The sequence below is a fragment of the Melanerpes formicivorus genome, unplaced genomic scaffold (genome assembly GCF_026170545.1).
Source record: "Melanerpes formicivorus ecotype bairdi unplaced genomic scaffold, bMelFor1.0.p_v2 SCAF_3, whole genome shotgun sequence".
Classification (NCBI taxonomy): domain Eukaryota; kingdom Metazoa; phylum Chordata; class Aves; order Piciformes; family Picidae; genus Melanerpes; species Melanerpes formicivorus.
In genome coordinates, this window is record NW_027142355.1 from 26,574,461 (window position 1) to 26,601,805 (window position 27,345).

At 50.5% G+C, this 27,345-nt stretch overlaps 1 protein-coding gene across 4 annotated transcripts in view; it reads left to right on the top strand.

The window, feature by feature from the left end:
- Window positions 1-27,345, top strand: part of TASOR2 (transcription activation suppressor family member 2) — a 52,113-nt gene that overhangs the window by 18,376 nt on the left and 6,392 nt on the right. For all 4 annotated transcript variants that reach the window (XM_068169205.1, XM_068169222.1, XM_068169212.1 and 1 more), the window contains exons 10-18: window positions 527-627; window positions 2,765-2,868; window positions 7,760-7,832; window positions 7,945-8,019; window positions 13,643-14,443; window positions 15,615-15,836; window positions 18,604-19,549; window positions 20,702-21,239; window positions 23,598-27,092. In XM_068169205.1, coding sequence (XP_068025306.1) covers window positions 527-627; window positions 2,765-2,868; window positions 7,760-7,832; window positions 7,945-8,019; window positions 13,643-14,443; window positions 15,615-15,836; window positions 18,604-19,549; window positions 20,702-21,239; window positions 23,598-27,092 — 6,355 coding nt within the window. The remainder of the gene's footprint in view (window positions 1-526; window positions 628-2,764; window positions 2,869-7,759; window positions 7,833-7,944; window positions 8,020-13,642; window positions 14,444-15,614; window positions 15,837-18,603; window positions 19,550-20,701; window positions 21,240-23,597; window positions 27,093-27,345) is intronic.

The window sequence follows — 27,345 nt, forward strand, 5'->3', positions numbered from 1 at the left end:
GGCGAGGGAGATCCTTCTCCCCCTCTACTCTGATACAGTGAAGTCAAATTTGAAGTCCTGGGTCTAGTTCTGCAATGCCCAGTTCGAGAGAGTCGGGGAACTACTGGAGAGAGTCCAACAAAGGCTACAAAGATGCTGGGGAGTTTGAAGCATCTCCATGAGAAGGAAAGGCTGAGAGACCTGGGGCTGTTCAGCCTGGAGAAGAGCAGCCTGAGAGGGGAATCTGATCAGTACTCAGCAGGAGCTAAAGGGTGGGTGAAAGAGGATAGGGCCAGACTCTTTTCAGTGGTAGTCAATGACAGGACAAGGGGCAACAGGCACAGACTGAAACACAAGAAGTTCCATCTGGACATGAGGGAAAATGTAATTCCTGTGAGGGTGACAGCACTGGAACAGGCTTTCACCCTTCTCCAGAGCTGTTTTTCTCTAGATTCGTAGTGACATGGCGACCAGAACTCTTCCCTATGCTTAGTCCTCAGATTCTTTTATGCTTGTGATCTCACCATCTGCTACTTCATCCACACAGGCCTCCCAGCCTGGACATCCACTATGTAATGGGTTTGTCTGACTTGAAGAAAAAGCTACCAGCAGCTGCATTTGGGAAAAAAAATTACATTGAGAATGAAGGTGAGTGTGATGAGTAACACACACTTGGGCTGTGCCATAGGAGTTGCTGCAGAGGGATCACAGGTCCACAAAGGAGACCAGTGCAGGGTGGAGAGGAGGGGACCTGTGTGTAATTATGCTTTGGGATTCATGCTGCTGGTTGATTTTGGGGTTGGAGTTTGGATGACCCTGAAAGTCTCAGCCCCAGTACTAGAGGTTGCACATGAACAGCTCTGGATGTGATTTGCAGAATCTCCAGTTGCATTTCCATGTCATCTGGCACCAAAATAAGCGTGGATTGCAGCCTCCAATCTGTGTATCACCCAGGTCAGGGCTGGCTGACAGTATCATGGAATCATAGAATTCTTCAGGTTGGAAAACACCTTTAAGATCTTTGAGTCCAACCATTAACCCAGCACTGCCAGGTTACCACACAGAATCAATAAGGTTGGAAAAGACCTCAAAGATCATCAAGTCCAACCTGTCACCCAAGACCTCATGGCTACTAAACCATAGCACCAGATTGGTGCTGCCTGCCCCCAGATTGATGTTGTCTGCAAACTTACTGATGATGGACTCAATCCCCTCATCCAAATCATCAGTGAAGGTATTAAAGAGGATGGGGCCCAGCACTGATCCCTGGGGCACACCACTAGGGACTGGCTGCCAGCTGGATGTGGCACCATTCACCACCACTCTCTGGGCTCAGCCCTCCAGCCAGTTCCTAACCCAGCTCAGAGTGCTGCTGTCCAAGCCACGAGCTGACAGCTTGGCCAGGAGTTTGCTGTGGGGGACGGTGTCAAAGGCCTTGCTGAAGCCCAGGTAGCCTTTCCCACATCCACCAGGTGGGTCACCTGATATTCAGTAGAGTACAGAGACACTCTCCAGCTGGTGTTACCATGCTCTACTCCAGAAGCACTACTGTTGCATCACTATACATAGCATTTCACACTGACAGCTAAGCCATGTCCCTCAGCACCACATCTACATAGCTTTTAAGTGCCTCCAGGGTTGATGTTCCACTACTTCCCTGGACAGCCTGTTCCAGGGCTTGACAATCCTTTTGGGGAAGAAACTGTTCCTCATGTCCAACCTAATCCTTCCCCACCTCTCTCCAACCTCTTTTCAGGGAGCTGTAGGGAGCCAGAAGGTCTCCCCTCAGCCTCCTATTCTCCAGGCTGAACAATCCCAGTTCCCTCAGCCACTCCTCAAAAGCTGTCCAGACCCTTTTCCTTATTCTGCAGACCTTTTACCAGGTTTGTTGCCCTTCTCTGGACAAGCTCCGGCACCTTGATGTCCTTGGAGTGAGAGGCCTAAAGCTGAACCCAGGATTCCTGTCCTGCTCCTGCTGGCCACACTATTGCTGATCCAAGCCAGGCTGCTGCTGGCCTTGGCCACCTGGGCACATCCTGGCTCATCTTTATCCTGTCGACCAACAACCCCAGGTCCTTTTCCCACTGGGCAATTTCCAGCCCCTCTGCCCCAGGCCTGGAATGTTCCTGCACTGGTTGTGATCCAAATGCAGCACCTGGCCTTGTTGAACCTCGTCCCATTGGCCTCAGCCCATCGATCCAGCCTGGCCAGATTCCTCTGCAGAGCCTCCTTAGCATTCATCTTCCCGTGCAGATGGACACAGGGTTGTGTTGGTTCAGGGGAGGAGACAGAAGTGGGTGGAGGACACAGCAACATTTGATGACAGTGCCATGGAGCCATAGCCTTAAGACTGGCTGGTGTAAGAGAGGAAATACATGAACAGGAAAAATTCAGAGGGGTAGGGTGGGTCTGAGATGTTGCTTTTGTTAAATTCCATTGGGGATCAGAGTATAGAATAAGGATTGTCCATAGCCGGGGAGAAGGTGGCAAGTCAGGATGAGGTCTGAGCCTTCCAGAAGTCTCTGGTCAAACACACAGCATTGGTTAAGTTCCTTTTGTCAGCTGCAAAGATAAGATAGGAACCATCTCCCATGAACCAAGGGTTGAAGAGGACACTCACTGCCACAGGAATAGGCCAGTTTGGGAAACATTGAGGACCTCTTTGTAAAACCCAGTGCTTCCACCAGCTGCAAATCCACCTTCATGCTCCAGGAGCACTTATTTGGTCAGGGTTCATGCACAAGGCACTGTTTCAACATCCAACTCTTTCTGTTTGTGTCCTCAGTCTGCTTTCAGGGTATTTACTTCAGCCTGTATGAAGTTGAAATCTCAAATAAGGATCAATATAAAATGGATCAGTTAGTCAAAACTCTGAAGGAGAAAGACTTGGTAAGTATCTTAAAACATCCTTTTGGGAGGAAAGGGGCTTTTGAAATGATCTCTTGAAACTCTGAATGCAGAATGGAATGAATTTCCCTGCTTCAAGTATTATTTCCTGCTGTGTTACTCGAAATGCACTTTAGTTTTTCTGTATATAAAACATTAACTGAAGTGAATGTACTATGAGCTGGGAGCTGGTTTTCAGGCTGAGCAGAGAATGTTGCACCAAGCAAACCTCTTTTCTGGCCGGGTTCATGCCAGGTTAGATTAGTTTTTTGGTCTTCACTAATGATTTCCCCCCTTGCACTGCAATCAGCATGGTGGGAAGGGACTGCAAAATGACCTTATATATTAAGAAAGCAGAATAGAAGTCCCCTCTGTGCCAAAATGATAATCACTAAGAAAAGGACATGAGCTGGCATGTTCCTGCCTTGCTGCCTTATGGCTGAAAAACATCACCTAGATACTCAGAGTTCACAGAATGCTTTGGGTTGGAAGGGACCTTAAAGATCGTCTGGTTCCACCCACCCTGCCATTAACAGGGACACCTTCCACTAGACCAGGTTGCTCAAGGCTTCATCCAACTTAGCCTTGAACATCTCCAGGGAGGGGGCATCTACAGCCTCCCTAGGCAACCTGCTTCACTGTCTGACCACTCTCACTGTAAAGAATTTCTTTCTAATCTCCAGTCTAAATCTACCCTCTTCCAGCTTCAATCCATTCCCTCCCATCCTATCCCTATCAGCTGTTGTCTAAAGTCCCTCCCCAGCTTTCTTGTAGGTCCCTTTCAGGTTATATTGTCAGAGGAGGCTTTTTTACCAGTACACTGGGGTCCAGTCTTGTTCAGCATATTCATCAATAACCTAGATGCAGACACAGAGTGTACCCTCAGCAAGTTTGGTGATGATGCAAAACTGGGAGGAGTGGCTGACACCTCATCAGGCTGTGCTGCCATTCAGCCAGACCTGGACAGGCTGGAGAACCAGGCAAAGATGAACCTAATGAAGTTCAACAAGGATAAGTGTAGAGTCCTGCATTTGGGGAAGAATAACACCATGCCCCAGTACAAGTTAAGAATTGACCTGCTGGGCAGTAGCTCCACAGAGAAGTACCTTGGAATCCTGGTTAATAATAAATTATCCATGGGACAGTAATGTGCCCTGGTGGCCAAGAAGGCAAATGGTCTCCAGGTTGCATGAAGAAGAATGTGGCTAGCAGGTCAAGGGAAGTTCTTCCCCTCTACTCAGCCCTTGTTAGACCACATTAGGAATACTGTGTACAGTTCTGGCCTCCAAAGTTCAACAGAGTCAGGGAATTACTGGGGAGTGTTCCATGGAGGGCTAGGAGGACGATTGAGGGACTGGAGCATCTCTCTTACAACTGAGAGACCTGGGGCTGTTTAATCTGGAGAAGAGAAGGATGAGAGGTGGCCTTATCAATATCTACAGAGGGTGGCTGTCAGAAGGGTGGAGGCAGTCTCTTTTCAGTTACACCCAGTGACAGGATGAGAGGCAGTGGATGTAAACTCAGCCACAGGAAATTCCATCTCAACATGAGAAAAAGCTTCTTTACTGTGAGGGTGGTGGAGCACTGGAGCAGGCTGCCCAGAGAGGTTGTGGAGTCTCCTCTAGAGATCTTCAAAACCTTCCTGGATGTGTTCCTTTGTGACCTGCTCTAAGTGGCCCTGCTTTGCAGGGAATTGGACTTGGTGATCTTTGGAGGTCCCTTCCAACCCCCAGCATTCTATGAATCTATGATTTTGTCCCCTGTGCAACTGTCACATCTCCTTGTGACTCCAGACCTCACCCCTGTGGAGCACAGCACCTGCGTCTCTGCTGGCATTTGAGGTTTTGGTTTGGTTTTGCTGCAGCTGGTTGCTCTCTTCCTCTGATGATTCCTGCAGGTTCAGGGCTGTAAATTCACAGCTGGCTGAGCCCATCCTCTCTTCACTTAAAGTTGGCAGCAGGCCATGAACTGCCTGGAAGTGCTGTTGCTCAGGATGTGCCCACTGATGTGCAGCTTCCCACATGTGACATACTGGAAGGAGTGGTGGTTGTGGATTTCTGCAAGAAAAGCACTTGGACTCTCTGAAGTGTTGATTAAACTTTTATTTGTAATAGCACAAGAAGACAAAAAGGGGATAGCAAAAACATGGATCTGTTGGAGCCGATCCAGAGGAGGCCACAAGCATGATCCAAGAGCTGGAACATCTCCCTGTGAGGCGAGGCTGAGAGTTGAGATTGTTCAGCCTGGAGAAGAGAAGGCTCTGGGGAGATGTTCTGGCAGCCTCACAGGACTTACAGGGACCAATAAGAAAGCTGGAGACAGACTTTTTAGCAGAGCCTTTTGTGACAGGACAAGGGGTGATGGTTTGAAAGTAAAAGAGGAAGTTCAAGACTAGAGAGAAGGAAGAAATTTTTTTACATTGAGGGTAGTGAAACTGGAACAGGTTGCCCTACAAAGTTGTGGATGCCTTGTCACTGGAAGAGTTCAAAACTAGGTTGGTTGGGGTTCTGAGCAATCTGGTCTAGTGGAAGATGTCCCTGCCCATGGCAGAGTGGCTGGAACTAGATGATCTTTAAGGTCCCTTCTACCCAAACCATTCTGTGATTAATATCCCTTCAGATATAGGTTACCCTGAGCTATGTAATATCACTTGGACCTCTGGCTGGGACACAGATCTGTCCATGCTGCAGCTCATCTTGAGGTTCTCAGCATCTGAAGGGACATAAGCTTATCTATTATCCTTTTTTTCTTCTTTTGTTCTCACCATTAAGAGATATATTAATCAATACTTCCGAGAGTCCAAGTGCATTTCTTCCTTGGATCCATGACAGTAGCTTGTTCTGATGTATTGCACCATATCTGCAGCCACTGAGGATTCTAACATTCATCTAGCCATCCAGAGCTGGACCACCTGGGCTGGTCAGCAAAGATCAGGTGGTTAAGTTGTGACCATGAGCAGTTTGGTGTTGAATGCCATCAGGAGCATTCAGAGCTTCCCCACCCTCCAGTAGATGAATGGTGAGGAAACAGCCCCAGCTTCTTTTGGGTGTGCTTCTCTCCTGCCCTTAGTGTGCTGTTGAATGGCCTATGGGTGAATCCACTTTGGCAGCAGCTCCCAAAACTACAGATGAAAAATATCCTCCATCTCCTTTCCCTTTCAATGACCCATGAGCCAACCACCCACACTGTGCAGGGCTCAAGCAAAAATAAAAGGGTGGCTGGGGCTATGTGGGGTTGCCTGTGGCCAGCTGCAGTCTTCTGGGTGCTGGGTGACATTCCTCAAGCTTTATGGCTTGACTTCCCTCTTTACCTGCCTGAAAGATCACCCTGTGTGTGAGAAACCACAGCTATTTCCTTGAGCTGGATGTATCCAGGAGAAATGCTGTCTCTTCTGCATTCTTCTGTGCTGGCTGGAGACAACCAAAGCAAGGAGCTGCTGTTCTGAGCAGCGATACTATGTTGAAATTGTTCAGCCTTTCCAAAGTTGTCCTGGAGAAAAGAGGCTATGGGCATCACTCCAGTCCTCTGATGTGTCAGTGAAGTTTCACAGAGAATTAGAAGCTCTGGGGGTTACTCAGTTCCAGTAAGTCCCTTGAAAAGATGTGTCTGCACGGAGGAAAGAGATCCAAATGGATGTCCTCAGGGAGATAAGGGCACTCCAAGCCAAGCTCTGCACTGAGGTATCAAGCAACAGCCAAACACAAGAAAAGCCTCCTTTACTTCTGTTCTGTTCTTCTCAGCTGTGTGGTTATCCAGCTGTGAGATGGAGTTGCAGGTGTGGCTATAGACTCAGCACATTTTATTTTACCTGTTCACTGATACTGTTGGTCCTAATGAGCTGCAGGGTCTGAACCTGTTTGAGCATGTCCAGAGGAGGCCACAAAAATTATGTGAAGACTGGAAGCCCTTTGCTGTGAGGACAGGCTAAGAGTGTTGGGGTTGTTCAGCCTGGAGAGCAGAAGGCTCCAGGGAGACCTTCTGGTGGCCTTTCAGTGCTTAAAGGAGCCAAGAAAGCTGGGGAGGCACTGTTTACAAGGGTTTGTAGCAACAGGACAAGGGACAATGGTTTTAAATTGGAGAAGTGTAGAATTAGGCTGGACATTAGGAAAAACCTTTTTACTATGAGACTGATGGAACACTGGAATGGGTTTCCAAGGGAGATAGTGGAGGCCCCATCCCTGCAGACATCCAAGGTCAGGCTTGATGGGTCTCAGAGCAAGCTGATCTAGTTGCAGATGTCCCTGCTGGCTACAGGGTGGTTGGACTAGGTGACCTTGAAAGGTCCCTTCCAGCCTAGTGCATTCTATGATTCTATGACTTTTTTCAGATGCTGGTGTCCAGCTTTGCTTTCCCTATTGGGAAAACCTTCCCCTCAGGCTGTGGGAAGCAATTTCTGGCTGAGATGTCCATATGAATCGCAAATGCATCAGGTTGGAAGGGAACCTTAGAGGTCATCTTGTCCAATCCCTCTGCAGTGAGCAGGGACATCTTTGACTAGATCGCGTTGCTCAGTGCCTCATCAAGTTTGACCTTGAATGTCTCCAGGGATGGGACCTCAAAGCCATCTCTAGGCAACATGTGAAGGGATTGAAATTATTAAACCTTGTTCATTAATTACAGCTAGTTCAGTTAAGCATATTTATGTTTTTAAGGAGCAGATGGGAGGAATTTATGAGCTGAATAACAACATGAATGGAATATTTCTGGTTACAGGTCCCAGTTGGCCCAAGTGGTGTGAAAGGAATAATGTCCTCCTCAAGAGGGAATGAGCTGGTGGTGTTGGCACACATTCACCAGCAGTAAGGGCTTGTTGACAGTCATGCTGAGTGATAGAAACTGTGCTGCTAAGGAGGAAAGGGAGTGGCTGCTCTAACTTCCTCTGTGTTTGTTTTAGGCAATCATCAAATATTTACAGGATCAAGGAGTCCTTATCCTCCTCACATCCTCTGCCTTGGCACTAGATGACGGTAAGACATGGCTGTGTAGAAACCAATGTCTGCACTAAAACCTCCTGCTCTGTTTTAGAAACAGAGGGTGGGTACCCTCAGTCTAAACTAAACCTGTTGCTTCCTTCCCTAGGGTTTGACCCCAGGGAGCCCATCAGCCTCCTGGCCCTGTTTCTGTTCACCTCATCACGATCGGTGTGTCTGAGAGGTAGGGAGTTCCTCTTGCGGCTTCAGACGCTGTGGGTTGGGTTGCAAGATGCTCACCAGAGGGGTCCTCTCAGACACATTCCTTATGACAAACTGTTTTCTCTGATCAGAACCACCCAGAGCTTGAGCATAAAGTGTGTTAGAACAGAGAGAAGTCAATGGTTCCATGGGGTTGGAAGGGGCCTTTAAAGATCATCTTGTCCAACCCCCTGCAGTGAGCAGGGAGGAACACCTCCAACTAGATCAACTCTTTAGCTATGCAGCATTTCAAGCTGCAGGGATCCTGATCTAAACCAGATTGCTGCCTTACCCATTCCCTGCACATCCTTTCCCCTTTACAGGAGTTGATGGGAATGACAAATATGGATCCTCCTGTGGAGACATTCAGGATCCATCTGTATACATTCCTGTGTGACCTGCCCTAGGTGATCCTGCTTTGGCAGGGAGCTTGGACTCAATGATCTCTGGAGGTCCCTTCCAACCTCTGTCTTTCTATCATTCCTTTCCTCCCTCTCAGCCACTTTCCAGCAGTGTCCACTCCATGGACTCTGTTGTGTGCACATGGGAATCTGACTCCTCCAGAGCCTGTCTTACATCCCTACAGATGTGCTGGAGCTATGCCTCAGGTGGTTTACAGTCCCCAAATGTTCTTCCTCTCAGGCAGAACAAACAAAGAGGCACCAAATAAGAGAAAATAAAGTTTACAGTTTGAACCTCTCACTCCAAGAAAGAAATTGAGGTGCTAAAGCATGTCCAAAGAAGGGTAACAAAGCTGTTGAAGGGTCTAGAGCACAAGTAGGAGGGTCTGGAGAACTTCTAAGGAACAGCTGAAATAACTGGGATTGTTTGACCTGGGGAAAAGGAGGCTGAGGGGAGACTTCTCATGCTCTACAACTCCCTGAAAGGAGGCTAGAATGAGGTGAGGGTTGATCTCTTCTCCCAAGAAGCAAATGACAGAACAAGAGGAAATGGCCTTAAGTTGTGCCAGGGTAGGTTGTTGTGGACATGAGGAAAAATTTCCTCCCTGAAAGAATTGTGGAGCTCTGGAACAGTCTTCCCAGGCTAGTGGTGAAGACCCCAACCCTGGAAGGATTTAAAAGCTGTGTAGGTGCTTAGGGACATGGCTGGTGGTGACCCAGCAGTGCTGGGTTAATGGTTGGACTTAATGATCTTGAAGGTCTTCTCCAACCAAAACAATTCTATGATTTTACCCTGCAGATCTGGAAATAAGAATGAGCTTCAACCTCTGTTGCATTTGCTTTAAACTTCCTCTGGATCTGTGGCCTTTTTCCTGCAGTGTTATGTGGAAATCCACTGCTTTTTTTCCTATGGACATAAAGTTCCTGCTCTACCTCTCCTTCACCAGTATCACTTCTAGCCTTGCAGATCCCCACGGAACATATAAACATGGGATCTGTTTTGCTCTGCATGACTTCTGGCTTGCGTTTTGTTGAGTCACCACTGGGACGAGCCAGGAGAGTGTTTATGCCAGCACGGGCTGGTATTTCGGTCCTCCTCTGTGTGAGTGATGGCTGACACTGCCACCAGAGCTGCACTGAATGTACCCAACTCCCCTCCCCAGAGGAGAAAACCAGCAGAGGAGCCCTCAGGACTCACCAGCACATCCCAGCATGGCTTGCCTTGTTTTTATTCCAGCATTTAACCTCCAGCTCTAAACTTTCTTGTTCAGAATCCTCATACAAAGCAGGCTTGGAATTCAGATGAAAGTGTGATGGTAACTTGGTGGCATGGGGTGTAAATGTTTTGATGCCTGACTTTAATTGACCTTCTAGTGGTGGCTGTGTTAGGGTGGCAACTTTTCTAGTTGCTTTTCTACGTGTAGAAGGGAAACAGGCTCCTTGTGAGGCAGACTGAACATCCAGAATCAACTTCACAGTATTACTGTATAGCCAAGGTTGGAAGAGACCTCAAGGATCATCGAGTCCAGCCTGTCACCACAGACCCATGACTAGACCATGGCACCAAGTGCCACGTCCAATCTCCTCTTGAACACCTCCAGGGACGGTGACTCCACCACCTCCCCAGGCAGCCCAACTTGAGGCTCAGGCTGTTGCTGTGAAAGCTGAAGTTGGATGAGGTAAAGGGGAAGAATGCCTGAAGAGCAGACTGGAGGTGGGAAATGACCACACCTGCCCCACAACAGGCAGAAAATAACTTCCAGAGCAGGGGCATCTGTTCCTGAAAGGCTGACTGTGAAGTCAGGGAAGAGGAAAACAGGGAAGAAAGGATATGTCTTGAGGAGGGTGATTATAGAAGAAGGTGGTGGAGACAGGAGAGTGCACCAAGCCTAAGGAGCATCCCACAGTGAAGAGAGTGCAAACAGCTGGTTGGTAGGAAGGTTTAGGGCTGTAGTAGATCTTGATGTTAAACAGGAGGTGAAGCCTGGGCAGTCAGAGAGCTGCTGGTGGCAAAGCAAAGAGGAAGGAGAGGAGGGTAACATTGAGCAAACGCTCAGTGTTGTTACGTGTCGTGATCCAAACGCTGATGGCTTCCAGATGTCTTCCTCTGTTGCCAGCGGGGCTCCTGCACGTGCTGTCTTGTTCTGCCTATGTGAGAGCCCTGGCTGTCCCCTGGGTCCCAGACTACTTCTTTCTGGGATTACAAACTCTTTTCCCTTTAGAACTTCTCCTTTTGATGAAGAAAAGCTGATCTGTGCAGGGTTTGGGGTTGAAAAGGGGCGATTGAAGACGACAGGGGTGTAGGTAGGATGCAAAGAGAAGAGGAGCGAAGGGTGGACACATCTGCAGTCACTCAGATTAGACTTGAAGCAGGAATAATGTTTCCCATTTTGAAACAAGCAGCCTCTGAGTCGGTTCCCTTCCTGCCCAGACAGCCGTCAGGAGGAATGCAGGGTGGACGTGCTGCGGCGTTCCCAAGCCAGCTGTGGCATTCCGGAGCCAGCTGCAAAGGCAGGCAGCTGGGAGCTGGCTCACAGGGTGCCTGGGCTTGCTGGGGACAAGACCAGCATTGCCAGGGCAAGGCAGGGCCAAGAGGCATTGAAAAGGACTTGGGAGTATCAGCTAATGAAAAACTCACCATGAGCTGGCGATGTGCAGTGGCAGCCTAGAAGGCCAACTGTGTCCTGGGCTGCATCAAAAGCAGTGTGACCAGCAGGACGAGGGAGGTGACTCTTCTCCTCTACTCTGCTCTCATGAGACCCCACCTGGAGTACTGTGTCCAGCTCTGGTGCCCCCAGCATGAGAAGGACATGGAGCTGTTGGAGCGGGTCCAGAGAAGGCCCCAAAGATGACCAGAGGACTGGAGCACCTCCCCTATGGGGACAAGCTGAGAGCATTGGGGTTGTTCAGCCTAGAAAAGAGAAGGCTCCAGGGAGACCTTCTGGTGGCCTTCCAGTACCTGAAAAGGGCCGACCTACAAGAAAGCTGGAAAGGGATTTTTCATACCGGCTTGTAGTGGTAGGACAAAGGGCAATGGCTTTGAGCTGGGACAGGGGAAACTTAGGCTAGATATTAGGAAGAAATTCTTTACAACAGGGGTGGTGAGACACTGGAACAGGTTGCCCAGGGAGGTTGTGGATGTCCCCTCCCTGGAGGTGTTCAAAGCCAGGCTAGATGGGGCCTTGAGCAGCCTGGTCTAGTGGCAGTCCCTGCCCAGAGTGGAGAGGTTAGAACTGAATGATCTTTGGGGTCCCTTGCAAACCAAATCATGCTATGAATCTATGAATAAAATCACCCATCTGGGGTGCAAAGAGAAAAACGTGTGCCTTGCTGGGAACAGATGTGACTGGGAAGGGTGCTGGCGTTGTCAGCTCAGCCCAGCCCTGCTGCTGAAAGAAACCCCCGAGTTGGAGCACAAGGCGGATGGGCAAAGCCTGTGGGCGCAAAATGCCAGCAGACTACTACGATGCAGTGAATGAAGCTGGATAAGCCTGGCATGGGCAGAAGTGGAGCTCAACCAACAGGATCTGCATATCACACCAGCTCTCCAGGCTTTTCCAGACACTGATGGGGTGTCACATCCACAGTGATGTCTGCAAGGGCACCCTTAGAGTCACAGAATCATTTGCTTGGTGAAGACCTTTAAGATCAAGTCCAACCATTCTCTAACTCTACCAAGCCTGGTGCTAAACCATGTCCCTCAGCACTGCATCTCTGCAGCTTTTGAACACCTCTGGGAATGGGGATTCAGCCACCTCTCCGGGGAGCCTGTTCCAGTGTTTGAGAACCCTTTCAGGGAAGAACTTTCTTCTAATGTCCAACCTAAACCTCCCCTGGAATAGCTTGAAGCCATTTCCTCTTGTCACTTGTTAGTAGGAAAAAGAGACTGACCCTGACTTGGCTTCATCCTCCTTTCAGGGAGTTGTAGAGTGAGAAGGTCTGCCCTCAGCCTCCTTTTTTCTAGGCTGAACACCCTCAGATCCCCCATCCACTCCTCAAAAGATGCGTTCTTCAGGCTCTTCAGGAGCTTCATTGCCCTTTGGACACACTCCAGCACCTCGGTGTCTTTCTTGGAGTGAGGGCCCCAGAACTGAACCCCAGATTTAAGGTGTGATCTCACCAGATGACTTCTCTGGTCCTGCTTGTCACACTGTTCCTGATACAGGCCAGGATGCTGTTGGCCTTCTTGGTATCCACACTACTGGCACATCTTGCGGCTTGGAATTCTCCCTGGTGGGAGCTAAATCCAAGGCTTTTATGGTCCTGTGCAGTGCGTGTGGTAGGGAGTCGGTCCTGTTGAAAACAGAACCATCAACTGTTTTCAGTAGGATCAGTTCTCCAGCTTTAGAAAGTCATGCAGGAGTTCATGTTATTTGTTTATACCATCCCCAGATGTTCTTGAGGAAGTTTGTATTCCCCACCCCGCTCCAGAGCTCTAGTGAGGTGTCTTCACATGAAACATGACTCCCACACTGACTCCAGCAGGTAGAGATGGAGCTGTTGGAAGTTGCATCTGAACAGGGATATAAACAACACAAAGGATGTTAAAAGGGACTTGGGGTTGTTCAGCCTGGAGAAAAGGAGGAAAAGTGAAACCTTCTGGCTCTCTACAACTCCCTGAAAGGAGGCTGGAGCCAAATGGGGATTGGTCTCTTCTCCCTAGTAACAAGTGACAGGAGAAGGGGAAATGACCTCAAGTTGCACCAGGAGAGGTTTAGGTTGGACATTAGAAGAAACTTCTTCCCTGAAAGGGTTCTCAAACACTGGAACAGGCTCCCCAGGAAGGTGGTTTGAATCCCCATCCCTGGAGGTGTTTAAAAGTCGCAGAGATGTAGTGCTGGAGGGACACAGTTCAGCACCAGACTTGGAAGAGTCAGAGAATGATTGGGCTTGCTGATCTTAAAGGTCCTTCCCAACTGAAATGATTCTGTGGTTCTATAATCTCCCCCTGTATCTTGCAGAACAGGGCTAGCTGGTACAACATCAATCTCTTTTGTCTTGGTTTAATCCACTTCTGACTCCCACGTGCAATTCTTTTTTACCTTCAGCAGTTACCAGCATCCATCAAACCAGGACATCACCCCTGGGGCTTGTTTTTTGTAGGTTGGTTTCTAGGCCTTTCATGTTCTCTTTACATGCAGCATTGAAGTGCTTTGGGTAATTTAATCCTCTTTTGAGTAAAATTTTGCCCTTTTCCTTTTGCAGCTGAAAAGTACGATCCAAAAGATGGAAGGGAAAGCTCTGATGGTGGCAACATCTTATTGAAGATAGCCTCAGTCTTACCAGGACTTCGCTATGCAGTGCAGAAAGCCACCAGTTCTTCATGGGGGGACACAGCTGGTACCAGCACATGTGTCAGACAGCATTTCCAGGAATACGCAAAGCTCAATCAGAATGCAAAGCCCACCTCTGGCCAAAGCAATGAGGTTCCTTTTTCTTCTCTCCTCCCACCAACTGGGGATGAATGGACTAATCCCTTCAGGAAACACTCTGAGCAGTCTTTCTCCCAGCTCCAGCATTACCTCTCCAACCCCAGCAACTATACTCTGGAAATGTCAACTGCTTTAGGACATTCGAGTGATGCCTCTCGATCTCTTTCCTACCATTTGGAGGCAGATTGTAAAATGGACTTCTCTCCAGCTGGGCTGCCAGGCTCTGTTCCTCCCAACACAGCTGTAGATATAAAAGCCAGAAGTGAAAACCCAACAGTGGGCCTGGACCAGAGTGGGGAAGGACCCACAAAAGATGTCACCGCAGCCAGCAAGCTGTGGGGGCAGCAGAGCAGGAGGAAATCCAGCCGAGCTGTTGTGACCAGCACCAGGAAGAAATGGTCACCCCTCAAGATGCAAATGCATCCTATGGGGGACAGTGGCAGGAATAGGAAAGCAGCCAAGAAGATGATCAATATGGCTTCCTCTTTTCCTAAAAAAACAGGGGCTATGGCCAATTCCAGCGAGCCCATGCTTAAGTTAGCCAAGCTACAGTCTCCACACAAAAGGAAAAGAGGTAAGTGACCTTCTCCTGCTTCTCTTAGCTGGGATACTTAAGGTTCATTAGAAGCCATGTCCCCTCACCATCCCCCATGGTGCCCAGAACAAGCAGACATCTCTTGAGAGCTTCCAAATGAGCCACTGAGATAATCTCAGGGAAGTGCTGGATTCCCTAACACTGGATGCTTTCGTGGGCCATTTTGTCTAGACGGTGCTTTTGCCAAGAAAGGAGGGACCAGATGATCCTTGAGGTCCCTTGCAACCTGGGATTCTATGAAATAGGCCTGTGGTGATGTTTCCACAGCATCTTGTTCAACTTGGGAAGGAGCCCAGTGCTGTCAGAGGGAATTTCAGCAAAGGTGCCTGAAGCGTGGTGCAATGGTCCAAGTTCTTGACTTTCCTTGCTAGTGGGTGACTGTGCAACAGGGCATTACCCAGGTCATGGTTATGACATCCCTTGTCCGTGGCCTGTCAATGGCTCAGGCAAGGAGCAGTTGCCTGTGCCCATTATAGGTTGCCTAGAGAGCCACTCCATGTGCTCATGTTGTAACTCCTAAGTCAACTTTCTTACTGTGGTCTTTAAAGAAGCAAGAAGTTTGAGACTGATCCCACCCAACTTAGTTTTCTGAAAGCTGGTATCTGGCTCAAGCTGCTCACGTGAATTGTCTCAGTGGCCTAAGTAGTCCTCTGAAGGCTTTTATCTCACTGGAGCATAGGCTAAGCCTTTCCTTTTGAGCTTTCACCTGATTTGTAGAGACATTAAAAGTGGCTTCAGATGACAAAAAACATCCAAAGGAACCTTTTCTGGCATCTGCATACATCACAGGTAGTGGCAGCAGCTGTGGAAATGGGCTGTCCTGTCAGCTCTGATTCACAGCTTATCAAGATCTTCCCTGGGGTATGTTGCCTCAGGTATGAGTGACATTGCTGATAGATCTAGGAAAGGTTCTCCTGTGCTTCTTGGAGAGGTAAATAAGTACCCTCAGGGTGCAAGTGTGCCAGGCAGGAATTAGTGTGACTTATCCCTGAAGAACATCTGTTCTAGGTGAGGAAAACAGGCTTTTGTGGTTGAAGACTGTCAATCACTCTTGCACCAGTCCTTCCACATTCCTTAACTGGAAGATTTGTAATGACTCCTTTTTAATCTGAACATGTCTCCAAACAACCCTCCCTTTTTCCTGGGCCAGGTGCAGAGGTCCTGTCTGCAGAATTTGTGCACAAAACGCAGTGTGAACCTCCTCAGAAGGAAACTTCAGCCTGCACTGATCCTGGCTTGGAAACGAAGAGACCAAAGACCCAGAAGAGCCCAGATGTCAAAAGGGTTCCTGTGGCTGAGATTCTCAAGAAGCCAGTGAAAAGTGTGACCAATGGCCCGTGGAAACCTCAAGCTAAAAAGAAAGGAGACAGTGGTAAGAGTGCTGTTCTCTGGGGAAATCTTGTCTGTCCCTGGTGAGGAACAACCCCTACACCAGCACAGGTTGGGGGTTGACCTGCTGGAAAGCAGCTCTGTGGGGAAGGACCTGGGTGTGCTGCTAGACAAGTTGCCATGTCCGAATTAAGGTGCACTGGTCTTACTGGTTACAGATCCCCCCCCTCTACTCTGCCCTAGTGAGGATGCAGCTGGAGTACTGAGTCCAGTTCTGGGCTGATAGTTCAGGAGAGACAGGGAACTACTAGAGAGAGTTCAGCAGAGGCTCCAGAGATGCTGTTGAGCCTGGAGAAGAGCAGCCTGAGAGGGCATCTTCTCAATGCTCAGAATGGAGTGTTGGCAGCAAGAGGATGTGGCTGGACTCCTGTCAGTGGTGCCAAATGACAGGACAAGGGGCAATGGGCACACACTGGAACCCAGGAGGTTCTATCTGACAATTAAGAGAAATTCTTTGCTGTGAGGGTAGTGGAGCCCTGGAGCAGGCTGCCCAGAGAGGTTGTGGAGTCTCCTTCTCTGGAGAGATTCCAAACGCACCTGGACATTGTGATCCTGGGTAACCTGCTGTCAGTGGCCCTGTTTTAGCAGGAGGATTGAACTGGATGGTCTCCAGAGGTCCCTTCCAACCCCCACCATGCTGGGATTCGGTGAGTCTTTCAAAACCAAGCCAGCAAAGAGGTGATGATAACGACACCGTCACAGCAGCCAAAAGGCCTTACGACATTTAGTGCTGAGGGCCGAGTGCTGCTGCCTCACACTCTGTAGGCTCCCAGTTGTGCTTTGTAGCATAAAAGATGATGATCATGGTGAAAATCACCCTTATGGGATGTACAAACTACTCTGGGTCTCTTCTAAGTCCTTTCTGAAATCTTCATATTGCTTCCTTGGCTCAGAGTGTTTCTAAAGCCTGAGTTTTAACTGCTGCTGCTCTGAAACTGCAGTGAGGCAGCTCATGGACAGAGCACTTCTGCTCCTAGCCAGATTTTAAGTCTGTTACCTTCTAAATCTCATAATTTCAGAGTCAAATTGTCACAGCCTGAGCAAACCCAGGGACAGGGTCGAGTCACCATCTCTGGAGGTGTTCAAGACACATGTGGACATGGCACTGAGAGGCATGGTTTGATGGCCATGGTTGAAAGTCAGACTTGATGATCTTGGAGGTCTTTTCCAACCAAAACAATCCTATGATTCCATGGCAGGCTGCAGCAGATTTAAGAAGCAGCCTGGACAGCCGCTGAGTGGAGTGTCTGGAGGTGCTGGCCAGGACTCTGCTCTTAAACTGAGAGAAAGTATTTCAGTGCCAAGATAAATGATGGAACAGGAGAGTCATTTTCTGTTAATTTGTCATGTGTTTTCCAACTCATGGTTTGATGTCCTTTCTGGGATCTACCTATGGTCTTTCTTTTTCCCCTTCCTGGTGAGGTTGGAGGCTTTAAAGAGTAGCTTAGCCACCTTGATTCAATTTATCCTTTCTTGGTCTTTTATTGCCAGGTGTTACTGAAACGTGGCACTTTCCACCAGCATATGACTATCAAACACAGCCCCTTCTTGCCCTTATCACTGGTGGGTTCTCAGAGCAGATCTTACCAATGCTGTCACATGGGCAGGGTGTCAGACAGGTCCTTACCAATGCCAGGATCTGCCAAAAATGCAAACCAAGAGTGTGTAGCAGTAAGAAACACTCAACTTCCATGTCATGCTACAGAGTTCCAAAGGAAATCGAATGCAGCATGCAGGACTTCAGCACAGATGTGATTTAATGAGGTTTTTCTTGAAGAGAGGTTCCTGTGCTGGTTTTTAGCAGGAGGTGTTGACCCTGTTTAATGACTTCATGCTGGCTTTACAAATGTGGGCCTCATGCCATGGCCAGGGGCATTTTAATGCCAAAACCTAAATGAGCACTGATTTGCTGTGCTCTGGTTGCCTCTGGGAAGCCTCCAGCTTTCTACATAGACTCATAGAATTGTTTTGGTTGGAAAAGACCATTGAGTCCAACCATCAACCTAACACCATGTCCATTAAATGATGTCCCAAAATTACCATGTCCACACGTTTCTTGAGCACCTCCAGGGGTGATGACTCCAGCACCTCCATGGGCAGCCTGTTCCAATGCCTGAGAACCTTTTCCATGAAGAAATTTTTCCTAATATCCAACCTGAACCTCCCTTGGCACAACTTGAGCCCATTTCCTCTTGTCCTGGGACTCGTCGCTTGTGAGGAGAGACCCATCTCCACCTGGCTTCAGTCTCCTTTAAGGAAGTTGTAGAGGGCAATGAGGTCTCCCCTCAGCCTCTTCTGAAGACTAAACAACCCCAGTTCCCTCAGCCATTCCTTGTAAGAGTTAGGTACAAACTAGCACACAGGAGGTTTCACTTGAGCTGATGAAGAAAGTTCTTTCCTGTGAAGGTGACAGGGTGCTGGACCAGGTGGGCCAGAGAGGTCATGGAGCCTCCTGTGGAGACTTTCGAAACTCAGCTGGACACATTCCTGTGCAACCTGATCCAGATGAATCTGGTTAAACAGGACAAGGGTTGGACTAGATGATCTCTAGAGGTCCCTTCCAGCCCCTACTGTTCTGGCATTCTGTGATCATTTTGTAGCAGCTGTGATCTGCACGGCCATGGAGATGGTGCAAGTTCCATCTTGGGGAGAGTTACTTTCCCGCCAAACTGAAAGTGTGCTTGAAATCTCTCCACGAGGCAGAGCTGTGTGGACTTTGCTTATTTTCTGACTTTTTCTTTCTCTTGCAGAGCGGAAGGAGCCATCTGTCCTCCCAAGTGACGTTTCTTCCCCACACCAAGCAGCAGACAGCCCGGAGAGCGAGAGCTGCCCAGACAGGGCTGCTGATCTTGGTCTCCCTCCCAAGGGGAACGACTACGAGTCCCATGCCTTGAATTTGTTGGCTGATCTGGCTCTGGGTTCTTGCATCCCTTCATTTATCCCCAGGGATAATGAGATGATGGCTGTGCCCTCCAGCCCCTCCAGCAACCCCGTGAAGGAGCAGCAGCATCAACGCAAGCACAAATCCTTGCGCGCCGCTTCCGACCACGAATACCACAGGGTAGAGAAGCTTGCCAAGGGAGCCACCTCTCCCAGCAGGGCTTCGCCAAACCACAACCTTCCTCCTGCTGAAAAATCAGACACAAACAGACTGGCCTCCATTCCCAGCGAGAAAAACACAGGGATTCTCAGCAACAAGAATGGTACAAGCCACTGCCCTTCCAAACCTCACGCGTTGCCTCCAAAAGCTCATGTGCTGCCCCCAAGGGAGACGCGGGATGCTGCTGAGGCGAACAAGCACTCCTTCATCTCCGCCGAGCACTCGTACGCCTCACAGATGCCCGAGCACTCCAGGAAACACGCCCATCCCAGAGGTGCCCTTCACCCTGGGCCGGCACCCTCCAGAAATGGCAGCAGGCAGGCCCAAGCGGGACCTCTGGTTGGGAAAGTCCTCCCTTTCCGGCACCAGCAGAACAGCGGCCACCCCCAGCGCCCCTTCCAGGCCGCGGCAAGCAGGCGCAGGAGCAGGCTGCTGTCCTCCAGGCTGAAGGAGAACTTCACCAAGTCCCACACGGTCAGTGTCTGTGGCAAGTCCGTGAAGGTGACGTGCCATTGGGAGGCAGAGTACCTCTTCAATTTGGACAGCAGGTACACCAACGATGCCCTGGAGAAAACTGTCATCCGTGCCCTCCATGGGTAAGTTGGTCTGGCAAAACATCTGCAGGGGATGTGTCTTGTAGGACATCTGGAGCGCTTTTGGAAGGGGCTTTCTTTGATGTTGCTTTTGCTTTGCTTTGTGTGATAAATGGCCTTTGCTCCGTGCTCAGAGGCCTAGTTGTGCTCTGTTGAAGCTGGTGGGTCTTCTCTGCGGAGAAGGAATTAGGGGTACTGGTGGGTGACAAACTGAACATGAGTCACCAGCATGTGCTCAGAAGTGTCCTGGGCTGCATCTCCAGCATTGTGGGCAGTAGGGAGAGGGAGGGGATTCTGTCCCTCTGCTCTGGTCTGCTGAGACCCCACCTGCCATGCTGGGGCTACCTCTGGAGTCCTCAGTACAGCAGAGGCATAGACCTGTTGAAGCGGGGCCTGAGGAGGCCACAGTAATGATGGGAGGGCTGGAAGCCCTCTGCTGTGAGGACAGAGCAAGAGTGCTGGGGGTGTTCAGCCTGGAGAAGGTTCAGGGAGACCTTCTGGTGGCCTTTCAATATGTACAGGGGGCTGGCAGAGAGCTGTATAGTGACAGGACAAGGGGCAACAGTTTTAAACTGGGAGAGGGAAGGTTTGGTTTGAACATCAGGAAGAAATGTGTCATGCCAAGCGTGGTGAGACACTGGGCAGGTTACCCAGAGAAACTGTGGATACCTCATCATTGGAAGTGGTCAGGGTCAGGTCGGACAGGGCTTTAAGCAGCTTGATCTAGTTGAAGATGTCCTTGCTCATGGCAGGGGAGTTGGACTAGATGAGAGACACTGTAACAGGTTGCCCAGGGAGGTTGTGGATGCCCCTTCCCTGGAGGTGTTCAAGGCCAGGCTGGATGAGGCACTGAACAACCTGGTCTGCTGGAAGGTGTCTTTGCTCCATGGTGGAGGGGTTGGAACTAGACGATTTTTAAGGCTCTTCCAATCCAAACCATTCTATAATTCCCATGGCTCTGCAGCTAGAATTGGTACCTAGAGCCACGATCCCAAGGCCTCCTTTCAACAAGCTGGAAGCCACAAGTCATCTGTGTCTGCCACTGGGAATTTGAAGCTCCCCTGCACTGTGGGGCACCAGGAAATGAGTTACCTTGTGCTAGTCAACCAGAGGGAGGATGAAGTTGTTTCAGGTTGTGTTTGCTTTCTCTTCCAGGCCCTGGGACCCTGATCTGCCCGACGATACGGAAGAAATGAAGCTGATACTTCATATGTGGGTGGCTCTCTTCTACAGCAAGCCCAGCAAACTCCTGAGCAGCACCAGGAAGGTGGTGGAGCACAGCAACCCTGAGAAGTACGTCTCACTAAACAGCACTGGGGAGTTTTTTGAGCTGAGTGATGATGGTGAGGACTGGTTTGGGTTGGAGACATGCCCTGCAGACTCTCGGTCAGACCCTGACCAGACTCCCAGCAGCTCTCTGGATCGCAGCATACATTACCAGGGACCTTCCCACCCAGAGGAGAACCCTGCAGATTCTCAGACTGATGCTGATGGGACTCCTGGTGTTGTCGATAGTACGGTATCGTCTTCTTCAGGGGAGCTGCCCTGTGAGGAGGAGGAGGAGCCTTCCTCCACGAGCTGTCCTGAGAGCCTTTCACTTGCTGAATGTGCTGATGAGAGCCTAGCTGTGAAAGACAGGCAGCCAGTGGTCATTCCTGAGGAGCATGTGCATGACATCTCAACCATCACTGAGGTGAGAGCTTGGGGCTTGGGTGACAACGAGCTCACATAGTGTACTTTGAGCTTGTAGGATCCTCTGAGGGGAGTGGAGTAGGAACTTCTGAGAGGGGTGGAATGGGATCTTCTGAGAGTAGAGTAGGATCTTCTGAGAGGAGTGGAGCAGAATTGCTTGGAGGCTCTCTTAAAACAAAGTAGTGGAGGACAGAGAAACATCCCCCAGCATTTGGCTCCCCCAGGGTGACTGTCATGCAGACATGCTCAGAGTCACCATAAAAAAGAAGCTTTGACTTTGAGTCCTCAGTCCAGGTTTAGATGTCCTCCTGGATTGAGCTGGCATCCAGATGGACTTGGACAGGCCACAAAGATGATGAGGGGTCTGGAGCACCTCGCCTGTGACGACAGGTTTAGAGAGCTGGGGTTGTTCAGGCTGGAGGAGAGAAGGCTCCAGGTTGATGTTAGAGCAGCCTTTTAGTATTTGAAGCAGATGTCCAGGAGAGCTGAAGAGGGAGTTTTGACAAAGGCCTGTAGTGACAGGACAAGGGCTAATGGCTTCAAACTGAAAGAAGCTGAATTTAGATTTGACGTTAGAAGTTCTTTACCAAGAACAGGTTGCCCAAAGAAGTTGTAGAGGCTCCAAGCCTAAAAGTGTTCAAAACCAGGTTGAATGAGGTCTTGAGCAACCTGGTCTAGTGGAAGGTGTCCCTGCCCACAGCAGGGGGTTGGAACTTGATGATCTTTAAGGTCCCATCCAACCCAAACCATTCCATGATTCTATACCATGGGTGTGCTCTCCAAGGGGAGGAATCCCAAAGGATTAAAGCAATTGAAGAGCAATTAAAGCATTGAGCTCAGTGCCTGTTTCTGATTTCAGCTGTGAGCTGTGCAAGCTCAGAGAAGATCTCAGACCTGTGCTTCACTGGGGGAGGAGAGGAACCACAAACACCCAAAAATGGGACTCAAAAGCTTGCCTGTCTCCTGTGGGCAGCTGCATTTTGTCTGCCCGTGGTCACAGCAGGCGCCCGGGACAGGGCACAGACTTCCCTCCTCTGTTCTGGGGGGATTGAAGCTAATTAATATTTCATTTGGGGTAGGGCTTTTAAAATGAATTTTTCCAGCTTTTGTGGTCTGCAGATGGTCAGGAGTGGAGATACTTGGGTCACTGTTAAACTTGGGTATCTGGTGACACCTTTCAAGCCTGAATCCTTTAGAACTGTTTAGAAATTCAGTTCCTTTAGAAAGTCTTCTCCTAACAAATATGCAGCTGAAGATGTTTTGCATGAAGGCAAAAAATATCTCAGTGTGGTTTTACCACCTGGGTTTAGTGCTGGGGAGCAGGCAGAAGTCTTTGAGGAGATGTGGGGTCCACACAGCTCATTTGAACAGATAAACTCTACTGAGATAAGAAGATGCTGCTACACTGAATCATAGAATGATAGAATGGTTGGAAGGGACCTCTGGAGATCATTGAGTCCACCCTCTCTGCCAAAGCAGGATCATCTAGGGCAAGTCACACAGGAAGGCATCCAGATAGGTCTTGAAAGTCTCTAGAGAAGGAGACTCCACAGCATTTCTGGGCAGCCTGCTCCAGGGCTCCAGTGCCCTTACACTAAAGTTTTTCCTCAGCTGAGGTGGAACTTCCTGTGTTCCAGTTTGTGTCCATTGCCCCTTTGTCATGGACAGCACTGAAAAGAGCCTGGCCCCTTCCTCTTGACACCCACCCTTCAGATATTTATAAACATTAATAAGATTTCCTCTCAGTCCTCTCCAGGCTAAACAGCCCCAGGTCTCTCAGCCTTTCCTCATCAGACAGATGTTCCAGTCCCTTTGTCATCCTCATAGCCTTCATTGGACATTCCCCAGTATATCCCTGTCCTCCTTGAACTGAAGAGCCCAGAACTGGACACAGTACTCCAGCTGTGGTCTCACTAGGGCAGAGAAGAGAGGGAGAACTTCCCTTGACCTGCTGGCCACGCTCTTCTTTATGCACACCAGGAGACCATTGACCTTCTTAGCCATGAGGGCACATTGCTCTCCTATGGATAGTATACATTACCTCTGGGCATCAGCTGATGGTTCCTGCATGGTTTGACCATTTTTTAAGCCATTTCAAACCTGGTAGAAAGTTTCCAAACCTTTCCCTGGCTGGCTGTGGGACTCTGCTCACAGACCACAGTGGGGGGTAGGGGTGGCCCACATTGGGTAAGGATTCAACCTGGACTTACTTTAGGGACAGACTCAATCCTCAGATGCTGTTGGAGTGGTTGTACTCACAAAGTCTGGGCATTTAAAGTATCCATCTGCTCTTGTACTGATGTCTTAGCTGCTCCATTTGTCTCCTTTGAAGATTACCCTCTGAATTGTGTTGTTTCAGGAGGAAGGTCTGCTGGATGCCACCGTCAGCCCCAGCCCTTCTGATGAGCTCAGCAATGTTGCCAGTGCTCCAGCTGCACCAGGCAGGGAAAAACCTCACAGCCAAGCTCCAAATTCCAGTACAACTCCCTGGAATGATGGATGTGGAGAGCAGCTGGAAAGCAGGTGGGCAGCAGGGGCTGGGTATTGCCCCAGCCCTCCCGAGGATGTGGTGAGCACAGAAGATGCTGAGCACTGTATGGAGACTGAGAACAGCAGCAGGGCCACCGACAATGGACAACAACATGTCTGTGATTCATTGCCCTTAGAACTGAGTCCCACAAGTGCAGAGCCTGATGGAACCAGTGATGGGGACAGGAAATCACAAGACCCTTTTGGACATCCAGAAGAAAAGGGGGAAGAGGTGAAGGAGGGGACAAAAGAGGGAGAGGACTTTGAGTATGCAAGCACAGTGCTGGGGCAGAGCAGTGAAGCCCACAGGCAGCATGGACACAGCAAGGAGAAGCAAGCACATTTGACACATCTCAAGGACTTTGGTGTTCCTGGAGAGGGCCCTGTGCCCACCCCCCCTGCCTTAGAGTCCCCCTGCTCAGGCAGATCAATGCCAGCACTGTCAGATAGGAGTGGGACTGGCCCTCCAGGGCTTCCTGGTGAGATGGCACCAAGCCTGGACACACTGCAAGAGCCTTGGGAGGCACTGGTCTCCTCAGGTATGGACACAAACGGTACTGGTTTGGCACATGCAGCCAGTCCAGCTCCTGTGGGGCTGCTTTGTGACAAGGGTTTGATGCTGCTGTTGCCTTCTGATCCAAGCCTCGTCTGTGGGGCACAGCCAGACAGCGTTAAAGGCAGCTTGGGACCTGCTGGAGAGACCTTCGGGAATGGCTTGGAGCCGCAAGACAAGGACGGTGCGCCCTCTGCAGGAAGGTGGGCGCCTGGCGGGAGCAAAGCTGCCATCCCAGCCTGCCTGGAGTCGCTGTGCAGCCAGGGACCGTCACAAACCTTGTCCCCTGACTCCAGCTATGTCTGCCCGATGGTTCCCGATGGAGCAGCAGATCCTGGGGCTGCTCGAGAGAACCAGGAGGCTACAGCGAACACCCAGTCTCCAGCACAGAGTCACCTGGGACAGAGCAGCTGCTTTTCCCAGAGGTGTGGAGGTGGCAGTTGTGCTGAGCTCACTTTGCTGAGCAGTGGTGAAGCAAACCAAGAAGGGAAGACAATTATGGTGGAAAAACAGTGTAGCAGCCCCTCTGCCCACCACACTGATGTCCTGCATGAGACCTCAGGAGCAGGTGGTGGCCTGGGTTTGGGCTTCTCCTTTGACTCAACAGCCTTAGCAGATGGCTCTGAAGCTGGGAATAACAATAACGTGTGCCTCAGTGCAGAGAAGTGCCCCAGAAGCAACAAAACAACCACAACAATGGTGGCTAGCACACTGCAGGAGCCAGAGACCTCTCTCCCACACCTGCTGGAATCAGAGCCCTCCTCCTTGGTGGCAGAGGAGATGGCTGCCATGAAGGAGCACCCCAGGAAGCAGCAGAGCTCCCCAAACCCTGTTCACAGAGTCTCAGCTCCTGCTTCTCCCTCACAGCAGGTCCCTCTTCCCCATGGAGGAGACACAGACCCCCATCACCACTCAGAACAAAGGGAGAAGGGTCCCATCCTGTGCCAACATAAGAAGTCCTGTGGGCAAGTAGGTGCTGCAGAGATGAGTGTGGCTGCTGAGGGCCCAGGTGGTTCCTTAAAGCCCAGGTGTGCAGCAGAGGTGAAAAATGACAACAGTTCATGCCAGGCAGAGCCAGTGGAGAGTTCCCCTCTAGGTGTGCCCATGCCAGATGACCCAGGATTGATTCCTCTTTCTCCTCCACATGGTCACAAGGAAGGAGGCATCCAGCCAGGCTCAGTCCTTGGGGTGTACCCTAAGATGCGCTCCCCCAGCGTGAGCCTGGCTCTGGATGGTGCCCCAAGGTCCTGCTGCATGGGACTGCTGTCACCAGGTGCCTGCTCTGGGTGTGCCAGTCCCAAGGGCCAAGGGGGGAGCCTTGGGAAGGAATCCATCCTGCGTGATGATTCAGAAGGAGGAAGCAGCAGCATCCCTCTTGCCAGTCTTCCATTTTCAGAGGAGCCACTGAGTGAGCCCCAGCCTGTGTGCAACCTGGGTGAGCATGAGGCTGAGGGGTCCAACGTGTTTGCTGATCCACACCATGCCAGCATGGAGGTGGGAGAGGGAGAAGTCCCCACTGTTCCCTTCCCAGCACTGAGGGAACTCTCTGGAGAAAGCCTGGAGCTTCATGATTCTGAGTTCATTTCAGATGTGCTCCCGAGGGCAGAGCAGCTCCTCAGCAAAGACACACAGGTGGACTTGAGCTCCGAAGATCTCTTTGGGGCTGTAGCCAGTGACTCAGACCAGGAATATTTTGGGGGGACTTCACAATCCCTGCTTACAGCCAGAGGTTCCTACAGCAGGAGATCCATGGGTGCTGCAGGCACAAGGACTACCTGTAACTCCTCCTCCAGGAGCTCAGTGTGCACAGAAGGACCCAGCGAGGACTGGGGCTCGTTGGACATGGAGCAGGACTGCTCATGGGCCGAGGATGGCTGGCCCATCAGCCCAGGGGAAACCAGCAGTGGGCACATTCCACCCTTTGTCAGTTTTAGGGATGGCCAGGGAATCACCAAGGCCTACCAGAACTTCATGGTAACCAAATGGTGCCAGGAGAGGGTGGGAAATGTGCAGACTTCAGAGAGGGGAGGCCGCTGTGCAGGGGTGTCACTGATGGGGCCGGGGAGGGGTTTTAAGGAAGTCACCCAGCACACTTTGGACATGGAGTATCTCAGTTTCCATTATAAGCTGAAACAAATCCTAAGGAGTGGGCAGCCACACTTTTCTACCTCCAAAAGCATCTTTCCACAAGTCTTTTCTCCTCAGGGGATGTCTGAGATGTTGCCTGTGCCAGAAGCCCCCATCCCACCCTCCCCCGGCAGCAGGAGCCCTTTGCAGGTGACAATCCTGCCCTCAGAGCCGTGGCCGAGCAGGCCCGGCTGGCCCCAGCGAGGCGGCTGGCGTGGGGACACGTGTACCCTCTGCCAGGAGACCCTCTGCCCTGAAAGGGGCAGGCCCAGGGCCCAGACCTCCACCTGGGAACACGCAGGTCCTTTGCACCTCAGCAAGCTCAGCCACAACAGTGAGCTGCAGGACTCGTGGGGAGACATCGCCCTCATCCTCAATGAGTATGCAGAGCTCCACAGGGTGATGCTGGGCAGGGCTCAGGTGGGGAGTGAGGACAGAGGGACAGTGCCAGTACACTGGGAGGCCAGCAGCAAGCGGGCAGAGGCGTCCGTGCCCAGGAGGAAGGCAGCCTGCGAGGAGCTGATAGCGGAGCTGTGCAGCACCCTGCGCGTCCGCCTGCGCAGCCTGGCCAAGGAGGCCAGCAGCCACGCCGCCATGTTCTACCTGGTGGAGACGGGCGAGGATCCCTTCTTTGCAACGGTCAAGGTAAGAACAGTCCCACCGGGCTCCAGGGGGATGGGTGGCCCTCAGTTGAGAGCTGAGGGCAGCAGGGCAAGCTTGCATAACCCAACACTGCTGGTGCTCGCTTCCCTTTGGTTCCCTCTGCCATTTCACCTCAGTTCCCACCGCCAGGAAGTAGAGTCATAGAATTAGTTAGGTTGGAAAAGATCTTTCAGATCATGAAGTCCAACCATTAACCCAGCACTGCCAGGTCACCACTAAACCACATCCCTTGGCA